Source organism: Hypomesus nipponensis, chromosome 9, assembly GCF_054491055.1.
Source record: "Hypomesus nipponensis isolate SF chromosome 9, ASM5449105v1, whole genome shotgun sequence".
Classification (NCBI taxonomy): Eukaryota; Metazoa; Chordata; class Actinopteri; order Osmeriformes; family Osmeridae; genus Hypomesus; species Hypomesus nipponensis.
Window position 1 is genome coordinate 27,186,168 of NC_140369.1, and position 24,461 is coordinate 27,210,628.

The 24,461-nt window shown below is 54.1% G+C and overlaps 1 protein-coding gene and 24 non-coding genes across 25 annotated transcripts; all 25 read left to right on the forward strand.

The window, feature by feature from the left end:
- The first annotated feature begins 158 nt into the window (after positions 1-158).
- On the forward strand, positions 159-231 carry trnam-cau (transfer RNA methionine (anticodon CAU)). Its single transcript has one exon. It is a non-coding gene; the product is annotated as a tRNA-Met (tRNA).
- A 476-nt stretch (positions 232-707) lies between these two features.
- On the forward strand, positions 708-780 carry trnam-cau (transfer RNA methionine (anticodon CAU)). Its single transcript has one exon. It is a non-coding gene; the product is annotated as a tRNA-Met (tRNA).
- A 609-nt stretch (positions 781-1,389) lies between these two features.
- Positions 1,390-1,462, forward strand: trnam-cau (transfer RNA methionine (anticodon CAU)). The gene has a single exon. It is a non-coding gene; the product is annotated as a tRNA-Met (tRNA).
- Positions 1,463-2,121: 659 nt separating this feature from the next.
- trnam-cau (transfer RNA methionine (anticodon CAU)) lies at positions 2,122-2,194 on the forward strand. The gene has a single exon. It is a non-coding gene; the product is annotated as a tRNA-Met (tRNA).
- Positions 2,195-2,670: 476 nt separating this feature from the next.
- Positions 2,671-2,743, forward strand: trnam-cau (transfer RNA methionine (anticodon CAU)). The gene has a single exon. It is a non-coding gene; the product is annotated as a tRNA-Met (tRNA).
- A 1,287-nt stretch (positions 2,744-4,030) lies between these two features.
- On the forward strand, positions 4,031-4,103 carry trnam-cau (transfer RNA methionine (anticodon CAU)). The gene has a single exon. It is a non-coding gene; the product is annotated as a tRNA-Met (tRNA).
- Positions 4,104-4,663: 560 nt separating this feature from the next.
- trnam-cau (transfer RNA methionine (anticodon CAU)) lies at positions 4,664-4,736 on the forward strand. The gene has a single exon. It is a non-coding gene; the product is annotated as a tRNA-Met (tRNA).
- A 201-nt stretch (positions 4,737-4,937) lies between these two features.
- Positions 4,938-5,010, forward strand: trnam-cau (transfer RNA methionine (anticodon CAU)). Its single transcript has one exon. It is a non-coding gene; the product is annotated as a tRNA-Met (tRNA).
- A 202-nt stretch (positions 5,011-5,212) lies between these two features.
- Positions 5,213-5,285, forward strand: trnam-cau (transfer RNA methionine (anticodon CAU)). Its single transcript has one exon. It is a non-coding gene; the product is annotated as a tRNA-Met (tRNA).
- A 609-nt stretch (positions 5,286-5,894) lies between these two features.
- Positions 5,895-5,967, forward strand: trnam-cau (transfer RNA methionine (anticodon CAU)). Its single transcript has one exon. It is a non-coding gene; the product is annotated as a tRNA-Met (tRNA).
- A 561-nt stretch (positions 5,968-6,528) lies between these two features.
- Positions 6,529-6,601, forward strand: trnam-cau (transfer RNA methionine (anticodon CAU)). Its single transcript has one exon. It is a non-coding gene; the product is annotated as a tRNA-Met (tRNA).
- Positions 6,602-7,262: 661 nt separating this feature from the next.
- Positions 7,263-7,335, forward strand: trnam-cau (transfer RNA methionine (anticodon CAU)). Its single transcript has one exon. It is a non-coding gene; the product is annotated as a tRNA-Met (tRNA).
- Positions 7,336-7,537: 202 nt separating this feature from the next.
- Positions 7,538-7,610, forward strand: trnam-cau (transfer RNA methionine (anticodon CAU)). Its single transcript has one exon. It is a non-coding gene; the product is annotated as a tRNA-Met (tRNA).
- A 200-nt stretch (positions 7,611-7,810) lies between these two features.
- On the forward strand, positions 7,811-7,883 carry trnam-cau (transfer RNA methionine (anticodon CAU)). Its single transcript has one exon. It is a non-coding gene; the product is annotated as a tRNA-Met (tRNA).
- Positions 7,884-8,085: 202 nt separating this feature from the next.
- On the forward strand, positions 8,086-8,158 carry trnam-cau (transfer RNA methionine (anticodon CAU)). The gene has a single exon. It is a non-coding gene; the product is annotated as a tRNA-Met (tRNA).
- A 1,346-nt stretch (positions 8,159-9,504) lies between these two features.
- On the forward strand, positions 9,505-9,577 carry trnam-cau (transfer RNA methionine (anticodon CAU)). The gene has a single exon. It is a non-coding gene; the product is annotated as a tRNA-Met (tRNA).
- Positions 9,578-10,281: 704 nt separating this feature from the next.
- Positions 10,282-10,354, forward strand: trnam-cau (transfer RNA methionine (anticodon CAU)). The gene has a single exon. It is a non-coding gene; the product is annotated as a tRNA-Met (tRNA).
- A 704-nt stretch (positions 10,355-11,058) lies between these two features.
- Positions 11,059-11,131, forward strand: trnam-cau (transfer RNA methionine (anticodon CAU)). The gene has a single exon. It is a non-coding gene; the product is annotated as a tRNA-Met (tRNA).
- A 715-nt stretch (positions 11,132-11,846) lies between these two features.
- Positions 11,847-11,919, forward strand: trnam-cau (transfer RNA methionine (anticodon CAU)). The gene has a single exon. It is a non-coding gene; the product is annotated as a tRNA-Met (tRNA).
- Positions 11,920-12,121: 202 nt separating this feature from the next.
- trnam-cau (transfer RNA methionine (anticodon CAU)) lies at positions 12,122-12,194 on the forward strand. Its single transcript has one exon. It is a non-coding gene; the product is annotated as a tRNA-Met (tRNA).
- A 434-nt stretch (positions 12,195-12,628) lies between these two features.
- trnam-cau (transfer RNA methionine (anticodon CAU)) lies at positions 12,629-12,701 on the forward strand. The gene has a single exon. It is a non-coding gene; the product is annotated as a tRNA-Met (tRNA).
- Positions 12,702-13,417: 716 nt separating this feature from the next.
- trnam-cau (transfer RNA methionine (anticodon CAU)) lies at positions 13,418-13,490 on the forward strand. Its single transcript has one exon. It is a non-coding gene; the product is annotated as a tRNA-Met (tRNA).
- Positions 13,491-14,373: 883 nt separating this feature from the next.
- trnam-cau (transfer RNA methionine (anticodon CAU)) lies at positions 14,374-14,446 on the forward strand. The gene has a single exon. It is a non-coding gene; the product is annotated as a tRNA-Met (tRNA).
- Positions 14,447-15,385: 939 nt separating this feature from the next.
- Positions 15,386-15,458, forward strand: trnam-cau (transfer RNA methionine (anticodon CAU)). Its single transcript has one exon. It is a non-coding gene; the product is annotated as a tRNA-Met (tRNA).
- A 1,276-nt stretch (positions 15,459-16,734) lies between these two features.
- On the forward strand, positions 16,735-23,654 carry LOC146274235 (uncharacterized). The gene is made up of 12 exons (XM_084704044.1): positions 16,735-16,919; positions 17,657-17,806; positions 17,961-18,047; positions 18,144-18,248; positions 18,334-18,621; positions 18,728-19,203; positions 19,308-19,635; positions 19,734-20,535; positions 20,658-20,867; positions 21,078-21,574; positions 21,662-21,766; positions 21,867-23,654. Exons 1-12 carry the CDS (start codon positions 16,785-16,787, stop codon positions 22,803-22,805), a joined length of 4,122 nt encoding a protein of 1,373 aa, XP_084560170.1. The 5' UTR covers positions 16,735-16,784; the 3' UTR covers positions 22,806-23,654.
- Positions 23,655-24,461: the final 807 nt, after the last annotated feature.

A 24,461-nucleotide genomic window follows, 5' to 3' on the forward strand; every position in this document is an offset into this window, starting at 1 on the left:
ATGGAATGGAAGCACGGCAGAGGGTGTTTGCAGCTGGTGATCTTCAGCCAGCAACCGGGCTGCGCTTTTTTTCTCCGCCGATACCTGGCAGGCCGTCAAGCGCCTTTTCCACAGCACCTTCTGACCTGGGTGGGGGGAGGGCCACTGCCATGCAGAATGCCTCGTTGGCGCAGTAGGCAGCGCGTCAGTCTCATAATCTGAAGGTCGTGAGTTCGAGCCTCACACGGGGCAGGTATTTTAGAAAAAGTAGGACATTGTCACGTCCGTTTCAAAATGGAATGGACGCACGGCAGAGGGTATTTTCAGCTGGTGATCTTCAGCCAGCAACCGGGCTGCGTTTTTTTTTGTCCGCCGATAACTGGCAGGCTGTCAAGCGCCTTTTCCACAGCACCTTCTGACCTGGGTGGGGGGAGGGCCACTGCCATGTAGCATGCCTCGTTGGCGCAGTAGGCAGCGCGTCAGTCTCATAATCTGAAGGTCGTGAGTTTGAGCCTCACACAGGGCAGGTATTTTAGAAAAAATAGGACTTTGTCACGTCCGTTTCAAAATGGAATGGACGCACGGCAGAGGGTGTTTGCAGCTGGTGATCTTCAGCCAGCAACCGGGCTGCGCTTTTTTTTCCTCCGCCGATACCTGGCAGGCCGTCAAGCGCCGTTTCCACAGCACCTTCTGACCTGGGTGGGGGGAGGGCCACTGCCATGCAGCATGCCTCGTTGGCGCAGTAGGCAGCGCGTCAGTCTCATAATCTGAAGGTCGTGAGTTCGAGCCTCACACAGGGCAGGTATTTTAGAAAAAGTAGGTAGGACATTGTCACATCCGTTTCAAAATGGAATGGACGCACGGCAGAGGGTGTTTGCAGCTGGTCATCTTCAGCCAGCAACCGGCTGCGCTTTTTTTTCTCCGCCAATACCTGGCAGGCCGTCAAGCGCCGTTTCCACAGCACCTTCTGACCAGGGTGGGGGGAGGGCCACTGCCACGCAGCATGCCTCGTTGGCGCAGTAAGCAGCGTGTCAGTCTCATAATCTGAAGGTCGTCTTGTCACTTCTGTTTTAAAATGGAATGGACGCACGGCAGAGGGTGTCTGCAGCTGGTGATCTTCAGCCAGCAACTGGACTGCGCTTTTTATTCCTCCGCCGATACCTGGCAGGCTGTCAAGCGCCGTTTCCACAGCACCTTCTGACCTGGGTTGGTGGAGGGCCACTGCCACGACATTGTCAATTCCGTTTCAAAATGGAATGGACGCACGGCAGAGGGTGTTTGCAGCTGGTGATCTTCAGCCAGCAACCGGGCTGCGCTTATTTTTCCTCAGCCGATACCTGGCAGGCCGTCAAGCGCGGTTTCCACAGCACCTTCTGAGGTGGGTGGGGGAGGGCCACTGCCATGCAGCATGCCTCGTTGGCGCAGTAGGCAGCGCGTCAGTGTCATAATCTGAAGGTCGTGAGTTCGAGCCTCACACGGGGCAGGTATTTTAGAAAAAATAGGACATTGTCACGTCCGTTTCAAAATGGAATGGACGCACGGCAGAGGGTGTTTGCAGCTGGTGATCTTCAGCCAGCAACCGGGCTGCGCTTATTTTTCCTCAGCCGATACCTGGCAGGCCGTCAAGCGCGGTTTCCACAGCACCTTCTGAGGTGGGTGGGGGAGGGCCACTGCCATGCAGCATGCCTCGTTGGCGCAGTAGGCAGCCCGTCAGTCTCATAATCTGAAGGTCGTCTTGTGACTTCCGTTTCAAAATGGAATGGACGCACGGCAGAGGGTGTCTGCAGCTGGTGATCTTCAGCCAGCAACTGGACTGCGCTTTTTTTCCTCCGCCGATACCTGGCAGGCTGTCAAGCGCCGTTTCCACAGCACCTTCTGACCTGGGTTGGTGGAGGGCCACTGCCACGCAGCATGCCTCGTTGGCGCAGTAAGCAGCGTGTCAGTCTCATAATCTGAAGGTCGTCTTGTCACTTCCGTTTCAAAATGGAATGGAAGCACGGCAGAGGGTGTTTGCAGCTGGTGATCTTCAGCCAGCAACCGGGCTGCGCTTTTTTTTCTCCGCCGATACCTGGCAGGCCGTCAAGCGCCTTTTCCACAGCACCTTCTGACCTGGGTGGGGGGAGGGCCACTGCCATGCAGAATGCCTCGTTGGCGCAGTAGGCAGCGCGTCAGTCTCATAATCTGAAGGTCGTGAGTTCGAGCCTCACACGGGGCAGGTATTTTAGAAAAAGTAGGACATTGTCACGTCCGTTTCAAAATGGAATGGACGCACGGCAGAGGGTATTTTCAGCTGGTGATCTTCAGCCAGCAACCGGGCTGCGTTTTTTTTTGTCCGCCGATAACTGGCAGGCTGTCAAGCGCCTTTTCCACAGCACCTTCTGACCTGGGTGGGGGGAGGGCCACTGCCATGTAGCATGCCTCGTTGGCGCAGTAGGCAGCGCGTCAGTCTCATAATCTGAAGGTCGTGAGTTTGAGCCTCACACAGGGCAGGTATTTTAGAAAAAATAGGACTTTGTCACGTCCGTTTCAAAATGGAATGGACGCACGGCAGAGGGTGTTTGCAGCTGGTGATCTTCAGCCAGCAACCGGGCTGCGCTTTTTTTTCCTCCGCCGATACCTGGCAGGCCGTCAAGCGCCGTTTCCACAGCACCTTCTGACCTGGGTGGGGGGAGGGCCACTGCCATGCAGCATGCCTCGTTGGCGCAGTAGGCAGCGCGTCAGTCTCATAATCTGAAGGTCGTGAGTTCGAGCCTCACACAGGGCAGGTATTTTAGAAAAAGTAGGTAGGACATTGTCACATCCGTTTCAAAATGGAATGGACGCACGGCAGAGGGTGTTTGCAGCTGGTCATCTTCAGCCAGCAACCGGCTGCGCTTTTTTTTCTCCGCCAATACCTGGCAGGCCGTCAAGCGCCGTTTCCACAGCACCTTCTGACCAGGGTGGGGGGAGGGCCACTGCCACGCAGCATGCCTCGTTGGCGCAGTAAGCAGCGTGTCAGTCTCATAATCTGAAGGTCGTCTTGTCACTTCTGTTTTAAAATGGAATGGACGCACGGCAGAGGGTGTCTGCAGCTGGTGATCTTCAGCCAGCAACTGGACTGCGCTTTTTATTCCTCCGCCGATACCTGGCAGGCTGTCAAGCGCCGTTTCCACAGCACCTTCTGACCTGGGTTGGTGGAGGGCCACTGCCACGACATTGTCAATTCCGTTTCAAAATGGAATGGACGCACGGCAGAGGGTGTTTGCAGCTGGTGATCTTCAGCCAGCAACCGGGCTGCGCTTATTTTTCCTCAGCCGATACCTGGCAGGCCGTCAAGCGCGGTTTCCACAGCACCTTCTGAGGTGGGTGGGGGAGGGCCACTGCCATGCAACATGCCTTGTGGCGCAGTAGGCAGCGCGTCAGTGTCATAATCTGAAGGTCGTGAGTTCGAGCCTCACACGGGGCAGGTATTTTAGAAAAAATAGGACATTGTCACGTCCGTTTCAAAATGGAATGGAAGCACGGCAGAGGGTGTTTGCAGCTGGTGATCTTCAGCCAGCAACCGGGCTGCGCTTATTTTTCCTCAGCCGATACCTGGCAGGCCGTCAAGCGCGGTTTCCACAGCACCTTCTGAGGTGGGTGGGGGAGGGCCACTGCCATGCAGCATGCCTCGTTGGCGCAGTAGGCAGCCCGTCAGTCTCATAATCTGAAGGTCGTCTTGTGACTTCCGTTTCAAAATGGAATGGACGCACGGCAGAGGGTGTCTGCAGCTGGTGATCTTCAGCCAGCAACTGGACTGCGCTTTTTATTCCTCCGCCGATACCTGGCAGGCTGTCAAGCGCCGTTTCCACAGCACCTTCTGACCTGGGTTGGTGGAGGGCCACTGCCACGACATTGTCAATTCCGTTTCAAAATGGAATGGACGCACGGCAGAGGGTGTTTGCAGCTGGTGATCTTCAGCCAGCAACCGGGCTGCGCTTATTTTTCCTCAGCCGATACCTGGCAGGCCGTCAAGCGCGGTTTCCACAGCACCTTCTGAGGTGGGTGGGGGAGGGCCACTGCCATGCAGCATGCCTCGTTGGCGCAGTAGGCAGCGCGTCAGTGTCATAATCTGAAGGTCGTGAGTTCGAGCCTCACACGGGGCAGGTATTTTAGAAAAAATAGGACATTGTCACGTCCGTTTCAAAATGGAATGGACGCACGGCAGAGGGTGTTTGCAGCTGGTGATCTTCAGCCAGCAACCGGGCTGCGCTTATTTTTCCTCAGCCGATACCTGGCAGGCCGTCAAGCGCGGTTTCCACAGCACCTTCTGAGGTGGGTGGGGGAGGGCCACTGCCATGCAGCATGCCTCGTTTGCGCAGTAGGCAGCCCGTCAGTCTCATAATCTGAAGGTCGTCTTGTGACTTCCGTTTCAAAATGGAATGGACGCACGGCAGAGGGTGTCTGCAGCTGGTGATCTTCAGCCAGCAACTGGACTGCGCTTTTTTTTCCTCCGCCGATACCTGGCAGGCTGTCAAGCGCCGTTTCCACAGCACCTTCTGACCTGGGTGGGGGGAGGGCCACTGCCACGCAGCATGCCTCCTTGGCGCAGTAGGCAGCGCGTCAGTCTCATAATCTGAAGGTTGTGAGTTCGAGCCTCACACAGGGCAGGTATTTTAGAAAAAGTAGGTACCTGGGTGGGGGGAGGGCCACTGCCACGCAGCATGCCTCGTTGGCGCAGTAGGCAGCGCGTCAGTCTCATAATCTGAAGGTCGTGAGTTCGAGCCTCACACGGGGCAGGTATTTTAGAAAAAATAGGACATTGTCACGTCCGTTTCAAAATGGAATGGACGCACGGCAGAGGGTGTTTGCAGCTGGTGATCTTCAGCCAGCAACCGGGCTGCGCTTTTTTTTCTCCGCCGATACCTGGCAGGCCGTCAAGCGCCTTTTCCACAGCACCTTCGGACCTGGGTGGGAGGAGGGCCACTGCCACGCAGCATGCCTCGTTGGCGCAGTAGGCAGCGCGTCAGTCTCATAATCTGAAGGTCGTGAGTTCGAGCCTCACACAGGGCAGGTATTTTAGAAAAAATAGGACATTGTCACGTCCGTTTCAAAATGGAATGGACGCACGGCAGAGGGTGTTTGCAGCTGGTGATCTTCAGCCATCAACCGGGCTGCGCTTTTTTTTCCTCCGCCGATACCTGGCAGGCCGTCAAGCGCCGTTTCCACAGCACCTTCTGACCTGGGTGGGGGGAGGGCCACTGCCATGCAGCATGCCTCGTTGGCGCAGTTGGCTGCGCGTCAGTCTCATAATCTGAAGGTCGTGAGTTCGAGCCTCACACAGGGCAGGTATTTTAGAAAAAGTAGGTAGGACATTGTCACATCCGTTTCAAAATGGAATGGACGCACGGCAGAGGGTGTTTGCAGCTGGTCATCTTCAGCCAGCAACCGGCTGCGCTTTTTTTTCTCCGCCAAAACCTGGCAGGCCGTCAAGCGCCGTTTCCACAGCACCTTCTGACCAGGGTGGGGGGAGGGCCACTGCCACGCAGCATGCCTCGTTGGCGCAGTAAGCAGCGTGTCAGTCTCATAATCTGAAGGTCGTCTTGTCACTTCTGTTTTAAAATGGAATGGACGCACGGCAGAGGGTGTCTGCAGCTGGTGATCTTCAGCCAGCAACTGGACTGCGCTTTTTTTTCCTCCGCCGATACCTGGCAGGCTGTCAAGCGCCGTTTCCACAGCACCTTCTGACCTGGGTTGGTGGAGGGCCACTGCCACGACATTGTCAATTCCGTTTCAAAATGGAATGGACGCACGGCAGAGGGTGTTTGCAGCTGGTGATCTTCAGCCAGCAACCGGGCTGCGCTTATTTTTCCTCAGCCGATACCTGGCAGGCCGTCAAGCGCGGTTTCCACAGCACCTTCTGAGGTGGGTGGGGGAGGGCCACTGCCATGCAGCATGCCTCGTTGGCGCAGTAGGCAGCGCGTCAGTGTCATAATCTGAAGGTCGTGAGTTCGAGCCTCACACGGGGCAGGTATTTTTAGAAAAAATAGGACATTGTCACGTCCGTTTCAAAATGGAATGGACGCACGGCAGAGGGTGTTTGCAGCTGGTGATCTTCAGCCAGCAACCGGGCTGCGCTTATTTTTCCTCAGCCGATACCTGGCAGGCCGTCAAGCGCGGTTTCCACAGCACCTTCTGAGGTGGGTGGGGGAGGGCCACTGCCATGCAGCATGCCTCGTTTGCGCAGTAGGCAGCCCGTCAGTCTCATAATCTGAAGGTCGTCTTGTGACTTCCGTTTCAAAATGGAATGGACGCACGGCAGAGGGTGTCTGCAGCTGGTGATCTTCAGCCAGCAACTGGACTGCGCTTTTTTTTCCTCCGCCGATACCTGGCAGGCTGTCAAGCGCCGTTTCCACAGCACCTTCTGACCTGGGTGGGGGGAGGGCCACTGCCACGCAGCATGCCTCCTTGGCGCAGTAGGCAGCGCGTCAGTCTCATAATCTGAAGGTTGTGAGTTCGAGCCTCACACAGGGCAGGTATTTTAGAAAAAGTAGGTACCTGGGTGGGGGGAGGGCCACTGCCATGCAGAATGCCTCGTTGGCGCAGTAGGCAGCGCGTCAGTCTCATAATCTGAAGGTCGTGAGTTCGAGCCTCACACGGGGCAGGTATTTTAAAAAAAATAGGACATTGTCACGTCCGTTTCAAAATGGAATGGACGCACGGCAGAGGGTGTTTGCAGCTGGTGATCTTCAGCCAGCAACCGGGCTGCGCTTTTTTTTCCTCCGCCGATACCTGGCAGGCCGTCAAGCGCCGTTTCCACAGCACCTTCTGACCTGGGTGGGGGGAGGGCCACTGCCACGCAGCATGCCTCGTTGGCGCAGTAGGCAGCGCGTCAGTCTCATAATCTGAAGGTCGTCTTGTGACTTCCGTTTCAAAATGGAATGGACGCACGGCAGAGGGTGTCTGCAGCTGGTGATCTTCAGCCAGCAACTGGACTGCGCTTTTTTTTCCTCCGCCGATACCTGGCAGGCTGTCAAGCGCCGTTTCCACAGCACCTTCTGACCTGGGTTGGTGGAGGGCCACTGCCACGCAGCATGCCTCGTTGGCGCAGTAAGCAGCGTGTCAGTCTCATAATCTGAAGGTCGTCTTGTCACTTCCGTTTCAAAATGGAATGGAAGCACGGCAGAGGGTGTTTGCAGCTGGTGATCTTCAGCCAGCAACCGGGCTGCGCTTTTTTTTGTCCGCCGATAACTGGCAGGCTGTCAAGCGCCTTTTCCACAGCACCTTCTGACCTGGGTGGGGGGAGGGACACTGCCATGCAGAATGCCTCGTTGGCGCAGTAGGCAGCGCGTCAGTCTCATAATCTGAAGGTCGTGAGTTCGAGCCTCACACGGGGCAGGTATTTAAAAAAAAATAGGACATTGTCACGTCCGTTTCAAAATGGAATGGACGCACGGCAGAGGGTGTTTGCAGCTGGTGATCTTCAGCCAGCAACCGGGCTGCGCTTTTTTTTCCTCCGCCGATACCTGGCAGGCCGTCAAGCGCCGTTTCCACAGCACCTTCTGACCTGGGTGGGGGGAGGGCCACTGCCACGCAGCATGCCTCGTTGGCGCAGTAGGCAGCGCGTCAGTCTCATAATCTGAAGGTCGTGAGTTTGAGCCTCACACGGGGCAGGTATTTTAGAAAAAATAGGACATTGTCACGTCCGTTTCAAAATGGAATGGACGCACGGCAGAGGGTGTTTGCAGCTGGTGATCTTCAGCCAGCAACCGGGCTGCGCTTTTTTTCTCCGCCGATACCTGGCAGGCCGTCAAGCGCCTTTTCCACAGCACCTTCGGACCTGGGTGGGAGGAGGGCCACTGCCACGCAGCATGCCTCGTTGGCGCAGTAGGCAGCGCGTCAGTCTCATAATCTGAAGGTCGTGAGTTCGAGCCTCACACAGGGCAGGTATTTTAGAAAAAATAGGACATTGTCACGTCCGTTTCAAAAAGGAATGGACGCACGGCAGAGGGTGTTTGCAGCTGGTGATCTTCAGCCATCAACCGGGCTGCGCTTTTTTTTCCTCCGCCGATACCTGGCAGGCCGTCAAGCGCCGTTTCCACAGCACCTTCTGACCTGGGTGGGGGGAGGGCCACTGCCATGCAGCATGCCTCGTTGGCGCAGTAGGCAGCGCGTCAGTCTCATAATCTGAAGGTCGTGAGTTCGAGCCTCACACAGGGCAGGTATTTTAGAAAAAGTAGGTAGGACATTGTCACATCCGTTTCAAAATGGAATGGACGCACGGCAGAGGGTGTTTGCAGCTGGTCATCTTCAGCCAGCAACCGGCTGCGCTTTTTTTTCTCCGCCAAAACCTGGCAGGCCGTCAAGCGCCGTTTCCACAGCACCTTCTGACCAGGGTGGGGGGAGGGCCACTGCCACGCAGCATGCCTCGTTGGCGCAGTAAGCAGCGTGTCAGTCTCATAATCTGAAGGTCGTCTTGTCACTTCTGTTTTAAAATGGAATGGACGCACGGCAGAGGGTGTCTGCAGCTGGTGATCTTCAGCCAGCAACTGGACTGCGCTTTTTTTTCCTCCGCCGATACCTGGCAGGCTGTCAAGCGCCGTTTCCACAGCACCTTCTGACCTGGGTTGGTGGAGGGCCACTGCCACGACATTGTCAATTCCGTTTCAAAATGGAATGGACGCACGGCAGAGGGTGTTTGCAGCTGGTGATCTTCAGCCAGCAACCGGGCTGCGCTTATTTTTCCTCAGCCGATACCTGGCAGGCCGTCAAGCGCGGTTTCCACAGCACCTTCTGAGGTGGGTGGGGGAGGGCCACTGCCATGCAGCATGCCTCGTTGGCGCAGTAGGCAGCCCGTCAGTCTCATAATCTGAAGGTCGTCTTGTGACTTCCGTTTCAAAATGGAATGGACGCACGGCAGAGGGTGTCTGCAGCTGGTGATCTTCAGCCAGCAACTGGACTGCGCTTTTTTTTCCTCCGCCGATACCTGGCAGGCTGTCAAGCGCCGTTTCCACAGCACCTTCTGACCTGGGTTGGTGGAGGGCCACTGCCACGCAGCATGCCTCGTTGGCGCAGTAAGCAGCGTGTCAGTCTCATAATCTGAAGGTCGTCTTGTCACTTCCGTTTCAAAATGGAATGGAAGCACGGCAGAGGGTGTTTGCAGCTGGTGATCTTCAGCCAGCAACCGGGCTGCGCTTTTTTTCTCCGCCGATACCTGGCAGGCCGTCAAGCGCCGTTTCCACCGCACCTTCTGACCTGGGTGGGGGGAGGGCCACTGACATGCAGCATGCCTCGTTGGCGCAGTAGGCAGCGCGTCAGTCTCATAATCTGAAGGTCGTGAGTTCGAGCCTCACACAGGACAGGTATTTTAGAAAAAATAGGTAGGACATTGTCACGTCCGTTTCAAAATGGAATGGACGCACGGCAGAGGGTGTTTGCAGCTGGTGATCTTCAGCCAGCAACCGGGCTGCGCTTATTTTTCCTCAGCCGATACCTGGCAGGCCGTCAAGCGCGGTTTCCACAGCACCTTCTGACCTGGGTTGGTGGAGGGCCACTGCCACGCAGCATGCCTCGTTGGCGCAGTAGGCAGCGCGTCAGTCTCATAATCTGAAGGTCGTGAGTTCGAGCCTCACACGGGGCAGGTATTTTAGAAAAAGTAGGACATTGTCACGTCCGTTTCAAAATGGAATGGACGCACGGCAGAGGGTGTTTGCAGCTGGTGATCTTCAGCCAGCAACCGGGCTGCGCTTTTTTTTCTCCGCCGATACCTGGCAGGCCGTCAAGCGCCGTTTCCACAGCACCTTCTGACCGGGTGGGGGGAGGGCCACTGCCATGCAGCATGCCTCGTTGGCGCAGTAGGCAGCCCGTCAGTCTCATAATCTGAAGGTCGTCTTGTGACTTCCGTTTCAAAATGGAATGGACGCACGGCAGAGGGTGTCTGCAGCTGGTGATCTTCAGCCAGCAACTGGGCTGCGCTTTTTTTCCCTCCGCCGATACCTGGCAGGCTGTCAAGCGCCTTTTCCACAGCACCTTCTGACCTGGGTGGGGGGAGGGCCAATTCCATGCAGCATGCCTCGTTGGCGCAGTAGGCACGCGTCAGTCTCATAATCTGAAGGTCGTGAGTTCGAGCCTCACACGGGGCAGGTATTTTAGAAAAAATAGGACATTGTCACGTCCGTTTCAAAATGGAATGGACGCACGGCAGAGGGTGTTTGCAGCTGGTGATCTTCAGCCAGCAACCGGGCTGCGCTTTTTTTTCCTCCGCCGATACCTGGCAGGCCGTCAAGCGCCGTTCCCACCGCACCTTCTGACCTGGGTGGGGGGAGGGCCACTGACATGCAGCATGCCTCGTTGGCGCAGTAGGCAGCGCGTCAGTCTCATAATCTGAAGGTCGTGAGTTCGAGCCTCACACGGGGCAGGTATTTTAGAAAAAGTAGGACATTGTCACGTCCGTTTCAAAATGGAATGGACGCACGGCAGAGGGTGTTTGCAGCTGGTGATCTTCAGCCAGCAACCGGGCTGCGCTTTTTTTTCTCCGCCGTGACCTGGCAGGCCGTCAAGCGCCGTTTCCACAGCACCTTCTGACCGGGTGGGGGGAGGGCCACTGCCATGCAGCATGCCTCGTTGGCGCAGTAGGCAGCGCGTCAGTCTCATAATCTGAAGGTCGTCTTGTGACTTCCGTTTCAAAATGGAATGGACGCACGGCAGAGGGTGTCTGCAGCTGGTGATCTTCAGCCAGCAACTGGGCTGCGCTTTTTTTCCCTCCGCCGATACCTGGCAGGCTGTCAAGCGCCTTTTCCACAGCACCTTCTGACCTGGGTGGGGGGAGGGCCAATTCCATGCAGCATGCCTCGTTGGCGCAGTAGGCACGCGTCAGTCTCATAATCTGAAGGTCGTGAGTTCGAGCCTCACACGGGGCAGGTATTTTAGAAAAAATAGGACATTGTCACGTCCGTTTCAAAATGGAATGGACGCACGGCAGAGGGTGTTTGCAGCTGGTGATCTTCAGCCAGCAACCGGGCTGCGCTTTTTTTTCCTCCGCCGATACCTGGCAGGCCGTCAAGCGCCGTTTCCACAGCACCTTCTGACCTGGGTGGGGGGAGGGCCACTGCCATGCAGCATGCCTCGTTGGCGCAGTAGGTAGCGCGTCAGTCTCATAATCTGAAGGTCGTGAGTTCGAGCCTCACACGGGGCAGGTATTTTAGAAAAAGTAGGACATTGTCACGTCCGTTTCAAAATGGAATGGACGCACGGCAGAGGGTGTTTGCAGCTGGTGATCTTCAGCCAGCAACCGGTCTGCGCTTTTTTTCTCCGCCGATACCTGGCAGGCCGTCAAGCGCCGTTTCCACAGCACCTTCTGACCTGGGTGGGGGGAGGGCCACTTCCATGCAGCATGCCTCGTTGGCGCAGTAGGCAGCGCGTCAGTCTCATAATCTGAAGGTCGTCTTGTGACTTCCGTTTCAAAATGGAATGGACGCACGGCAGAGGGTGTCTGCAGCTGGTGATCTTCAGCCAGCAACTGGGCTGCGCTTTTTTTCCCTCCGCCGATACCTGGCAGGCTGTCAAGCGCCTTTTCCACAGCACCTTCTGACCTGGGTTGGGGGAGGGCCACTGCCATGCAGCATGCCTCGTTGGCGCAGTAGGCAGCGCGTCAGTCTCATAATCTGAAGGTTGTGAGTTCGAGCCTCACACAGGGCAGGTATTTCAGAAAAAGTAGGTAGGACATTGTCACGTCCGTTTCAAAATGGAATGGACGCACGGCAGAGGGTGTTTGCAGCTGGTGATCTTCAGCCAGCAACCGGGCTGCGCTTTTTTTTCTCCGCCGATACCTGGCAGGCCGTCAAGCGCCTTTTCCACAGGACCTTCTGACCTGGGGAGGGCCACTGGGGAGGGCCACTGCCACGCAGCATGCCTCGTTGGCGCAGTAGGCAGCGCGTCAGTCTCATAATCTGAAGGTCGTGAGTTCGAGCCTCACACAGGGCAGGTATTTTAGAAAAAATAGGACATTGTCACGTCCGTTTCAAAATGGAATGGACGCACGGCAGAGGGTGTTTGCAGCTGGTGATCTTCAGCCATCAACCGGGCTGCGCTTTTTTTTCCTCCGCCGATACCTGGCAGGCCGTCAAGCGCCGTTTCCACAGCACCTTCTGACCTGGGTGGGGGGAGGGCCACTGCCATGCAGCATGCCTCGTTGGCGCAGTAGGCAGCGCGTCAGTCTCATAATCTGAAGGTCGTGAGTTCGAGCCTCACACAGGGCAGGTATTTTAGAAAAAGTAGGTAGGACATTGTCACATCCGTTTCAAAATGGAATGGACGCACGGCAGAGGGTGTTTGCAGCTGGTCATCTTCAGCCAGCAACCGGCTGCGCTTTTTTTTCTCCGCCAAAACCTGGCAGGCCGTCAAGCGCCGTTTCCACAGCACCTTCTGACCAGGGTGGGGGGAGGGCCACTGCCACGCAGCATGCCTCGTTGGCGCAGTAAGCAGCGTGTCAGTCTCATAATCTGAAGGTCGTCTTGTCACTTCTGTTTTAAAATGGAATGGACGCACGGCAGAGGGTGTCTGCAGCTGGTGATCTTCAGCCAGCAACTGGACTGCGCTTTTTTTTCCTCCGCCGATACCTGGCAGGCTGTCAAACGCCGTTTCCACAGCACCTTCTGACCTGGGTGGGGGGAGGGCCACTGCCATGCAGCATGCCTCGTTGGCGCAGTAGGTAGCGCGTCAGTCTCATAATCTGAAGGTCGTGAGTTCGAGCCTCACACGGGGCAGGTATTTTAGAAAAAGTAGGACATTGTCACGTCCGTTTCAAAATGGAATGGACGCACGGCAGAGGGTGTTTGCAGCTGGTGATCTTCAGCCAGCAACCGGTCTGCGCTTTTTTTTCTCCGCCGATACCTGGCAGGCCGTCAAGCGCCGTTTCCACAGCACCTTCTGACCTGGGTGGGGGGAGGGCCACTTCCATGCAGCATGCCTCGTTGGCGCAGTAGGCAGCGCGTCAGTCTCATAATCTGAAGGTCGTCTTGTGACTTCCGTTTCAAAATGGAATGGACGCACGGCAGAGGGTGTCTGCAGCTGGTGATCTTCAGCCAGCAACTGGGCTGCGCTTTTTTTCCCTCCGCCGATACCTGGCAGGCTGTCAAGCGCCTTTTCCACAGCACCTTCTGACCTGGGTTGGGGGAGGGCCACTGCCATGCAGCATGCCTCGTTGGCGCAGTAGGCAGCGCGTCAGTCTCATAATCTGAAGGTTGTGAGTTCGAGCCTCACACAGGGCAGGTATTTCAGAAAAAGTAGGTAGGACATTGTCACGTCCGTTTCAAAATGGAATGGACGCACGGCAGAGGGTGTTTGCAGCTGGTGATCTTCAGCCAGCAACCGGGCTGCGCTTTTTTTTCTCCGCCGATACCTGGCAGGCCGTCAAGCGCCTTTTCCACAGGACCTTCTGACCTGGGGAGGGCCACTGGGGAGGGCCACTGCCACGCAGCATGCCTCGTTGGCGCAGTAGGCAGCGCGTCAGTCTCATAATCTGAAGGTCGTGAGTTCGAGCCTCACACAGGGCAGGTATTTTAGAAAAAATAGGACATTGTCACGTCCGTTTCAAAATGGAATGGACGCACGGCAGAGGGTGTTTGCAGCTGGTGATCTTCAGCCATCAACCGGGCTGCGCTTTTTTTTCCTCCGCCGATACCTGGCAGGCCGTCAAGCGCCGTTTCCACAGCACCTTCTGACCTGGGTGGGGGGAGGGCCACTGCCATGCAGCATGCCTCGTTGGCGCAGTAGGCAGCGCGTCAGTCTCATAATCTGAAGGTCGTGAGTTGAGCCTCACACAGGGCAGGTATTTTAGAAAAAGTAGGTAGGACATTGTCACATCCGTTTCAAAATGGAATGGACGCACGGCAGAGGGTGTTTGCAGCTGGTCATCTTCAGCCAGCAACCGGCTGCGCTTTTTTTTCTCCGCCAAAACCTGGCAGGCCGTCAAGCGCCGTTTCCACAGCACCTTCTGACCAGGGTGGGGGGAGGGCCACTGCCACGCAGCATGCCTCGTTGGCGCAGTAAGCAGCGTGTCAGTCTCATAATCTGAAGGTCGTCTTGTCACTTCTGTTTTAAAATGGAATGGACGCACGGCAGAGGGTGTCTGCAGCTGGTGATCTTCAGCCAGCAACTGGACTGCGCTTTTTTTTCCTCCGCCGATACCTGGCAGGCTGTCAAACGCCGTTTCCACAGCACCTTCTGACCTGGGTTGGTGGAGGGCCACTGCCACGACATTGTCAATTCCGTTTCAAAATGGAATGGACGCACGGCAGAGGGTGTTTGCAGCTGGTGATCTTCAGCCAGCAACCGGGCTGCGCTTATTTTTCCTCAGCCGATACCTGGCAGGCCGTCAAGCACGGTTTCCACAGCACCTTCTGAGGTGGGTGGGGGAGGGCCACTGCCATGCAGCATGCCTCGTTGGCGCAGTAGGCAGCGCGTCAGTCTCATAATCTGAAGGTCGTGAGTTCGAGCCTCACACGGGGCAGGTATTTTAGAAAAAATAGGACATTGTCACGTCCGTTTCAAAATGGAATGGACGCACGGCAGAGGGTGTTTGCAGCTGGTGATCTTCAGCCAGCAACCGGGCTGCGCTTATTTTTCCTCAGCCGATACCTGGCAGGCCGTCAAGCGCGGTTTCCACAGCACCTTCTGAGGTGGGTGGGGGAGGGCCACTGCCATGCAGCATGCCTCGTTGGCGCAGTAGGCAGCCCGTCAGTCTCATAATCTGAAGGTCGTCTTGTGACTTCCGTTTCAAAATGGAATGGACGCACGGCAGAGGGTGTCTGCAGCTGGTGATCTTCAGCCAGCAACTGGACTGCGCTTTTTTTTCCTCCGCCGATACCTGGCAGGCTGTCAAGCGCCGTTTCCACAGCACCTTCTGACCTGGGTTGGTGGAGGGCCACTGCCACGCAGCATGCCTCGTTGGCGCAGTAAGCAGCGTGTCAGTCTCATAATCTGAAGGTCGTCTTGTCACTTCCGTTTCAAAATGGAATGGAAGCACGGCAGAGGGTGTTTGCAGCTGGTGATCTTCAGCCAGCAACCGGGCTGCGCTTTTTTTTGTCCGCCGATAACTGGCAGGCTGTCAAGCGCCTTTTCCACAGCACCTTCTGACCTGGGTGGGGGGAGGGACACTGCCATGCAGAATGCCTCGTTGGCGCAGTAGGCAGCGCGTCAGTCTCATAATCTGAAGGTCGTGAGTTCGAGCCTCACACAGGACAGGTATTTTAGAAAAAATAGGTAGGACATTGTCACGTCCGTTTCAAAATGGAATGGACGCACGGCAGAGGGTGTTTGCAGCTGGTGATCTTCAGCCAGCAACCGGGCTGCGCTTATTTTTCCTCAGCCGATACCTGGCAGGCCGTCAAGCGCGGTTTCCACAGCACCTTCTGACCTGGGTTGGTGGAGGGCCACTGCCACGCAGCATGCCTCGTTGGCGCAGTAGGCAGCGCGTCAGTCTCATAATCTGAAGGTCGTGAGTTCGAGCCTCACACGGGGCAGGTATTTTAGAAAAAGTAGGACATTGTCACGTCCGTTTCAAAATGGAATGGACGCACGGCAGAGGGTGTTTGCAGCTGGTGATCTTCAGCCAGCAACCGGGCTGCGCTTTTTTTTCTCCGCCGATACCTGGCAGGCCGTCAAGCGCCGTTTCCACAGCACCTTCTGACCGGGTGGGGGGAGGGCCACTGCCATGCAGCATGCCTCGTTGGCGCAGTAGGCAGCCCGTCAGTCTCATAATCTGAAGGTCGTCTTGTGACTTCCGTTTCAAAATGGAATGGACGCACGGCAGAGGGTGTCTGCAGCTGGTGATCTTCAGCCAGCAACTGGGCTGCGCTTTTTTTCCCTCCGCCGATACCTGGCAGGCTGTCAAGCGCCTTTTCCACAGCACCTTCTGACCTGGGTGGGGGGAGGGCCAATTCCATGCAGCATGCCTCGTTGGCGCAGTAGGCACGCGTCAGTCTCATAATCTGAAGGTCGTGAGTTCGAGCCTCACACGGGGCAGGTATTTTAGAAAAAATAGGACATTGTCACGTCCGTTTCAAAATGGAATGGACGCACGGCAGAGGGTGTTTGCAGCTGGTGATCTTCAGCCAGCAACCGGGCTGCGCTTTTTTTTCCTCCGCCGATACCTGGCAGGCCGTCAAGCGCCGTTTCCACCGCACCTTCTGACCTGGGTGGGGGGAGGGCCACTGCCATGCAGCATGCCTCGTTGGCGCAGTAGGCAGCGCGTCAGTCTCATAATCTGAAGGTCGTCTTGTGACTTCCGTTTCAAAATGGAATGGACGCACGGCAGAGGGTGTCTGCAGCTGGTGATCTTCAGCCAGCAACTGGGCTGCGCTTTTTTTCCCTCCGCCGATACCTGGCAGGCTGTCAAGCGCCTTTTCCACAGCACCTTCTGACCTGGGTGGGGGGAGGGCCAATTCCATGCAGCATGCCTCGTTGGCGCAGTAGGCACGCGTCAGTCTCATAATCTGAAGGTCGTGAGTTCGAGCCTCACACGGGGCAGGTATTTTAGAAAAAATAGGACATTGTCACGTCCGTTTCAAAATGGAATGGACGCACGGCAGAGGGTGTTTGCAGCTGGTGATCTTCAGCCAGCAACCGGGCTGCGCTTTTTTTTCCTCCGCCGATACCTGGCAGGCCGTCAAGCGCCGTTTCCACAGCACCTTCTGACCTGGGTGGGGGGAGGGCCACTGCCATGCAGAATGCCTCGTTGGCGCTACCTGGGGCAGGATCGGCTACCTAAACTCCAATCTCACCATCCAATCAGGATACTAACTGTCCAATGTGGATTGGATTTAGGCCAATCACGTCATTGAGTGAGAATGGATACAGCCAATCACAGCGCTTCTTTCCATTGTGAGTCCGTTAGAAAACTTTCTGTCAGAAGAAAAGTCCGTTGGCTGTCACTACTACACAAACTGTTTACTGTCGGTACAAACCTACAAGAAAGCATCAAAGTAAGTGAACATTAATTTTATTTTCTACTTAAATAGGAATATATTGTATTACATCCGTCAGGCAAAGTCACGTTAACATGTTGTTGTCCAGTGTCATGTTAAACTTTAGTCACCTTAGCTAATATTAGCAATCGCTACTAGTATTACTGTACTGTACAGTAACGCTAATTTCTAATGTAATCGTGAGAGGAAACAGGCAGGATATATTCGCAATAATTCAAGTTAGTGTTAGTATCAGATTCAGATTAGTTAATTAGTTAACGTGCTATAGCTCTACGTCTATTACGTCTGACAAGCGGAGGTACTGTACAGTAGGTACTGTACTAGTAGCTAGCTACAGTACAGACAGTGCAGTACAGTAACGTACAGTAACCAACATTCAGTATTATAACTTGTCGACATTGCGGGGTCTGCTTACAGTACCTAGTTTAAACTTCTACGGTTTTAGTGTAAATATTAACTAGTCCTTTACTGTAGGCACTTAGCTACTTACATTCATTTAAAGTGGGTCTACCTCCAATGAATAATGGAATTCATAATGATCCTACAGTACCTGAAGCTTTGGTAAGAATGACAGTTGTCAATCATTGTAGATACAGTAAGCTGTTAAAAACTAAACAAAAACCTTTAGCAGTCTAGTTTGCTTATGTTACTGTACTTATGAGCATGCACAAGTTGGTTCAGCACTTCCATACATAGTTGTAACTACAGTTATTAATATGTCTCTGTTATTGTAGATGAGCACCAAGCCTAAGAGCCACAAATCCATGGGAGTTGGAGAGTGGATGGCGAGGCTGAGGGCATTTGCTGGCTCAGGGGTTTGGCCTGCTGGAGGAGGCAATAGACCTGCCCCAAGGCAGCGGAAATGGCATGACCTCTATCAAAAGGTAAAGTACTGCAAAATATGTGCTTATTACTTCTTACAGACATTAGACTGCAGGTCACTTGATGAAAAATGGTCAATACAATGGTGCAGATAATATCAGACAATGGACTGTACACTGAGTGACTCTGGCTGAATAACTATTCTGATTGTTTCAGATTGAGAAATGCCCCATGCAGGCCCGTGGTCAGACTGCCCTTTTTGGAGGGTCCATGGTCTGTAATTGTGGATTCCATGCTGTTAAGGTGATGTATAAAAAAAAAAACATCGACTATCTTGCATCTCATGTCTCTTACAAGGCTGTTGCTGATACATTACATGACATGCTGTTGTTTTAGCAGACTGCCACTCAGCCACCTCAGGCACCACAGTCTGTGGCTTCAGACTTGCCCACTGGTGCTGCAGTCCAGCCTTCTTTCCTGCGGCCCCCTCTGAGTGTGGCAATGGTAAATCTTTTCTTGATTATTCATGTTTTATATAAATCATTTTGTATGTGCTGAATAACAAAATTAACTCTGTTTCTCCTTGCAGTTCACTAAATCACGCTTTGGTGGGTCACAGTCTGCCTCAGTGAAGCCCAATATTGTGGCGAGGAAGACCCCCAGCCCTGCTCCTCCTCCATCCTCTGTGAGGACCCCCAGCCCCGCTCCGCCTCTATCCTCTGTGAGGACCCCCAGCCCCGCTCCTCCTCTATCCTCTGTGAGGACCCCCAGCCCTGCTCCGCCTCTATCCTCTGTGAGGACCCCCAGCCCTGCTCCGCCTCTATCCTCTGTGAGGACCCCCAGCCCTGCTGTTAGCGCCAGCATGGAAGTAGCCACTGTGAGTACAGCGTCTCCTTTTTGTCTTGTTATGTTTCAAGTCATCTTGAGAGTAGCCTTTTTGAACGCAAAAAAAACATTCTTATTTGCTGTTGTCTCTCAAACAGGACGGGGCAGGAGAAATCCATCCAGCTGCTACTGGGGCGACAGCTTCTGTGTGGTTGCCGGGTGAGCTGAGCAAGTCAATCCCTGTGCAAGATCAGAGGTGGATTTCCAACACCCTCTTTCACTCCGGCAAACTGCGGCCAGATTTGAAGCTGTGGTACGAGCCCCCTGTTCCAGCACTGATTTATCATCAGACGCCAACACCCGACCGCTTCTTCACCCATCGGCTGATGGTGTGGATGCCCTACCGCCTGTGGAGGGTGAGGGTGTTCTGCCCAGCTTGTGGGAAGCAGTTGACGGGTGCTGGCATTCACAGGAGAGCTCGGAAGGTCCTTGACATCGACAGGTACTACCTAATGGTGACAGAGACACTCAGGTGCTCTGTGTGTTTCCTGACCACTCTGTCGACCAGTCAGACTGTCAGGGACCAGCTGGACCTGCCACACCAGAATCTGTTCCGGCTCATCCTGACCTGCAAGTGAGTAATGCATTTTTGAAAAGATGGTGATTGTGAAGCCTATAACAACTGACATTACCCTCCAATAAACATGTAACTAATCACTCCAACAATGGGCCTGTCAGGTATGCTTGTGACATTCGTGTCGTTCGGATGCTTCGGGAAAGGACCCTTGGCAACAGTCCAACACGCCTGGTAAAGCAGCTCAAGGAGAACCATGGGGAGGAATGGCTGACCCGGTTGGCACACTATCTTGGGGAGTGTGCTGACTTTGTGGATCGACCCAGTCTTTTCCCAGTGGTCTGCCAAGAGCCCCCTGAGCCCATCGACATTCCCACCAGTCGTTGGCTGTTGTCTGTGTATGGCAGGGACATCCTCTCCCGCATGGACCACATCAAGGCCAGCATCACATCCACGTTTGGCTCCATTTTAAAAATGGATTCAACCAAAAAGGTAATACATCATTTGACTGTGTAATTGTACATTACTGTGTACATTACCATGGATGTAATATATACTCATATAAACAAACAACTTTTGTCACATTCTAGATCACAAAGAAGCTGTCTGGCCATGGCAAGGGGACAGCTCTCTGGGTGACCTCCCTTGGGAACGAGGTTGGACAGATCCTGACCAGTGTCCTGACGGTGCAGGAGGGGCCGGGATTGGATCGCATGGTGTCTGGTGTGATGGAGCGGTACCGCCAGGCAGCTGTTCCACCCCCAGTGCTGCTGTATGTGGACTGTGGCTGCTGCAAAAGTGAGGGGCCGAGCAAGCTGCAGACCAGGTTTGGAGAGTGGCCAGACCTCCACATACGGCTGGACATCTGGCACTTTATGAGGAGGATGGCTATCGGCTGCACCACCGACGCTCACCCACTCTACCCCACCTTTATGGGATCGCTGTCTGCCTGCATCTTTGAGTGGGATTCAGGGGACCTCACTCTGTTGCGGCAGGCAAAGAGAGCACAGCTCAGGCAGGAGGGTGTGCCATCCATAACTGATCTTGTGGTGGACACCAAGATCTCCAAGATGGAGCTGAGCCTCTACTGCCGCAGGAAGACACGCGGCGAAGAGACCACCATCAGCCTCATCGACCGGCTGCTGCAGGAACTGGGGGGTGCCAGAGGTAGAGACCTCATGGGGGTGCCACTGCTGGACCAGGTGCGCATGGAGCACATCTGGCGTGTGCAGAAACACCACGTCAAGTGTATCCAGGACGTGCCAGGGGTACAGCTGTACACTGAGGTAGGAACCACCACCAAGGGGGGTGTCCTACTGAGAAGGTACCGCTGTGCCAGGGGGTCCACATCCCTGGAGTCATTCCATTGCCACCTAAACAGGTTCATTCCAGGTTGGTGTCTCTCTTATGTATAATGTTTTCAATGATTGAATGTCTTTTTATGAAACCATTATTCAGATTCTAAAGCAAGACCTTTTTTTTATTGGCCGACATCATTTATATATTTTCTTCAGGAACCAGTGCAAACGCACTGAATTTCCAGCTGTACCTCCTGGAAGGCCTAAATAGGTGGAACCAGGATCGGGGGACTGCAGCAGTGACCAGCAAGCCATCGTCCCTCCTCACCTACTCCGGGGATGTGGCCCACTGTGTGAACACCAACAGCCTGAAAGTGTTTGGCCGGGCATTTGTGCCAACCTTCAGGCCACCTGCCAAATACACTGGTATGTCAAGCTGATATCTGGATATATAATACTGTTTGTGGGTTTTCTGTGTTCTAACTTAAACTTTATTTTTACTATGCCCATTACCAAAGCAAACCATACACTTACTTGCACATGATACAGATACACTACTCTGATATTAAACAGTATCTTTAAAGAATGCTACAAATACAGCTAATAATGTATGTGACTGTCTGTACTATTTTATAGGAGAGCTGATTGGTGTTGACTACCTGCTGAGTCAGACTGGGCAGTCTCTCAACGTGAACCCCGACTCAGAGGAGACAGAGGGCATGCTGGAGGATGTTCACGAGGGCGAGGAAGAAGAAGATGAGGGCTTCGAGGAAGAACCAAGTCTTGCTGTGTCAAGTCTCCTGGATGACCCAAGCTTCACTACTCCCACCCTGCCTCCTGCCTCCATGGCTGCTCCCACCCTGCCTCCTGCCTCCATGGCTGCTCCCACCCTGCCTCCTGCCTCCATGGCTGCTCCCACCCTGCCTCCTGCCTCCATGGCTGCTCCCACCCTGCCTCCTGCCTCCATGGCTGCTCCCACCCTGCCTCCTGCCTCCATGGCTGCTCCCACCCTGCCTCCTGCCTCCATGGCTACTCCCATCATGCCTTCTGCCTCCCAGGCTACTAACACCCTGCCTGCTGCCTCTCTGACTGCTCCCTCCCTGCCTGCTGCCTCCCTGGCTGCTCCCTCCCTGGTATCTTAAGAAAATCAATGTATCTGCGTTTTGTCCCACTTCACTGACCTTCCACTGTGATGCTCATTTTTGTTTATTTATTTTCAGGCTGTGGATGACTCTGGCATGCCGGGCTTAGACAGAGTTGACAGCTTGGCAGAGTGTTTGGTGGAGCTGAGGAACCAATCCTCTCTGGCCCTCACCAACCAGCAGGTCAATAACATTTATTGTCTTGCTACATTACCTCTGTGCCCTGCCAAAAATGTTCACACTTGCACATCTTTTTGTCTTCTCATGTGTTCTCTGTGTGTAGGTAAGCAACATTGTTGCTCTGTGGCAGAACCTGCTGGACTACGACCAGCAGAGGGTTACCTTTGCTGCCAGACACCAGAGCAGGCTGGACACAGGGAGGTTCAGGTCTCCAAAGAAAAGGCAGGAGTTCACTCCAGGGGTAGAGAGCATGAAGAGGCACGCACTCACCACCACTGCCCCACTTGCCCAATGGCCTGATTGCTGCCGCCTGATTGAACTGATCTTCGTCAGGCTCTGTGCCATCCATCGCTCTCCCAAGAAGAAGGGGACTGGCGCAGTGTCCAGATGGAATTTGATCCTGGATGACTACAGGAAAATCAGGCAGCGCATTTTGGCAAATGGGACAGTCATGCAGCAGACCACACTGCAGCTAGTGGATGTAAGCCACACCACCCTTGTGCAGTGGCACAACAAGAGGGTGAAGAAGCAGGACAACGCTGTGGTTATGCAGGGGCTGAACTTGCCCAGTCGCTTGTCTGCGGCAGCAGACCCACTCCCCCCTGCTAATGTGCGCCTTCCATCTGCGCTCCCCCACCCAGGCCCGGCTCTCCAGTACCAACTGCCCTGCAGCACCGTGGGCCAGGCACGGTTGAAGAGAAAGGTCCCGTCCACAGATGTGACACCGGTGGCTATAAAGATGCATGCTCAGCGTCAGCTCTTCCCTGCTCCACCCTCGGCCCCTCGTCTGTTGGTGCTGGCTCCGGTGACCTCACAGGTGCCTGTCTTCATCGCTGCTCCACAGGCCCTGGGAGGTATCTTCCCTGCACCTCCTGCTCCGGTCCGAAAACTAACCCGCCATGTACCCCACAACACGTGCAAGAAATGCGGGCAGTTCAGGACAGCCCAGACTGGACACAGTCAGTACAAAGGGACCGTGTACTGCCCCTCTGTAGAGGCTGTTCCCAAGGAGCAGTGGTTGGAGGACATGAAAAAAATGTAGATGCCCCTCTACCCCCCTCCCAGAGGCATGGACACTGGGCTAGTGCCCCTCTACCCCCCTCCCAGAGGCATGGACACTGGGCTAGTGCCCCTCTACCCCCTCCCAGAGGCATGGACACTGGGCTAGTGCCCCTCTACCCCCCTCCCAGAGGCATGGACACTGGGCTAGTGCCCCTCTACCCCCTCCCAGAGGCATGGACACTGGGCTAGTGCCCCTCTACCCCCCTCCCAGAGGCATGGACACTGGGCTAGTGCCCCTCTACCCCCCTCCCAGAGGCATGGACACTGGGCTAGTGCCCCTCTACCCCCCTCCCAGAGGCATGGACACTGGGCTAGTGCCCCTCTACCCCCCTCCCAGAGGCATGGACACTGAACACTTTAATTTTGTCAATAGTTCTGTTAATGTTTTCTGTTATTGTCTGTAGTTACTGTTGAATAAGTGAATGGAGGGATTCACTACTGTTCTGTATATATTTAAGTTAATGTCTGTAGTTACTGTTGAATAAGTGAATGGAGGGATTCACTACTGTTCTGTATATATTTAAGTTAATGTCTGTAGTTACTGTTGAATAAGTGAACGGAGGGATTCACTACTGTTCTGTATATATTTAACTTATTGTCTGTAGTTACTGTTGAATAAGTGAACGGAGGGATTCACTACTGTTCTGTATATATTTAAGTTATTGTCTATAGTTACTGTTGAATAAGTGAACGGAGGGATTCACTACTGTTCTGTATATATTTAAGTTATTGTCCATAGTTACTGTTGAATAAGTGAATGGAGGGATTCACTTACTGCTGTATAATGGCTTTGTGATGACTGAAAATAAAAGTTTTATCACAACAGAAATGTATTTTCCTGTGCTTCGTTTGTTTGTTTTGTGGATAAAGGTTTCTGCTAAATACATCAACTTAATTGTAAATATTATCTTAACAGTTATTAGTATCATCATTGTTTTGTTATTAACCAAAAAGTGATTATGTGATTTCCAAGAATACAAAATAACCACTTGAATTTCTAGCAACAATTTAGCCAAACCAGAACCTTGGGATTAACTTTTATCCCATATATATGTCTATAGAAATAGAAATATAAGGTTTTAATTGTGATTCCTGATATACCTCAACATTTTAAAAACATTGGTGATGTAGGTATGGGCCATAAAAATCCCTTCCTTCCCTTTTTCTCTCCTTTTTTCTTTCTTTTTTCCTTTTCCCCCTCTTTTTTCCTCCTTTTTCTTCTTCCCCCTTTCTCCCCCCTCCTTTCCTTTCTTCCCCCCCTCAGGTAGACGAATGTTCGCCAGCTTTGGCGCTACCTGGGGCAGGATCGGCTGGCGCAGTAGGTAGCGCGTCAGTCTCATAATCTGAAGGTCGTGAGTTCGAGCCTCACACGGGGCAGGTATTTTAGAAAAAGTAGGACATTGTCACGTCCGTTTCAAAATGGAATGGACGCACGGCAGAGGGTGTTTGCAGCTGGTGATCTTCAGCCAGCAACCGGTCTGCGCTTTTTTTTCTCCGCCGATACCTGGCAGGCCGTCAAGCGCCGTTTCCACAGCACCTTCTGACCTGGGTGGGGGGAGGGCCACTTCCATGCAGCATGCCTCGTTGGCGCAGTAGGCAGCGCGTCAGTCTCATAATCTGAAGGTCGTCTTGTGAC

Coding starts and splice junctions, on each gene's coding strand:
- LOC146274235 (XM_084704044.1), top strand. CDS start 16,785: ATGGATACAGCCAATCACAGCGCTTCTTTCCATTGTGAGTCCGTTAGA. Junction 20,536..20,657: donor CCTAAACAGGTTCATTCCAG/GTTGGTGTCTCT, acceptor TATTTTCTTCAG/GAACCAGTGCAAACGCACTG. Junction 20,868..21,077: donor GCCACCTGCCAAATACACTG/GTATGTCAAGCT, acceptor ACTATTTTATAG/GAGAGCTGATTGGTGTTGAC.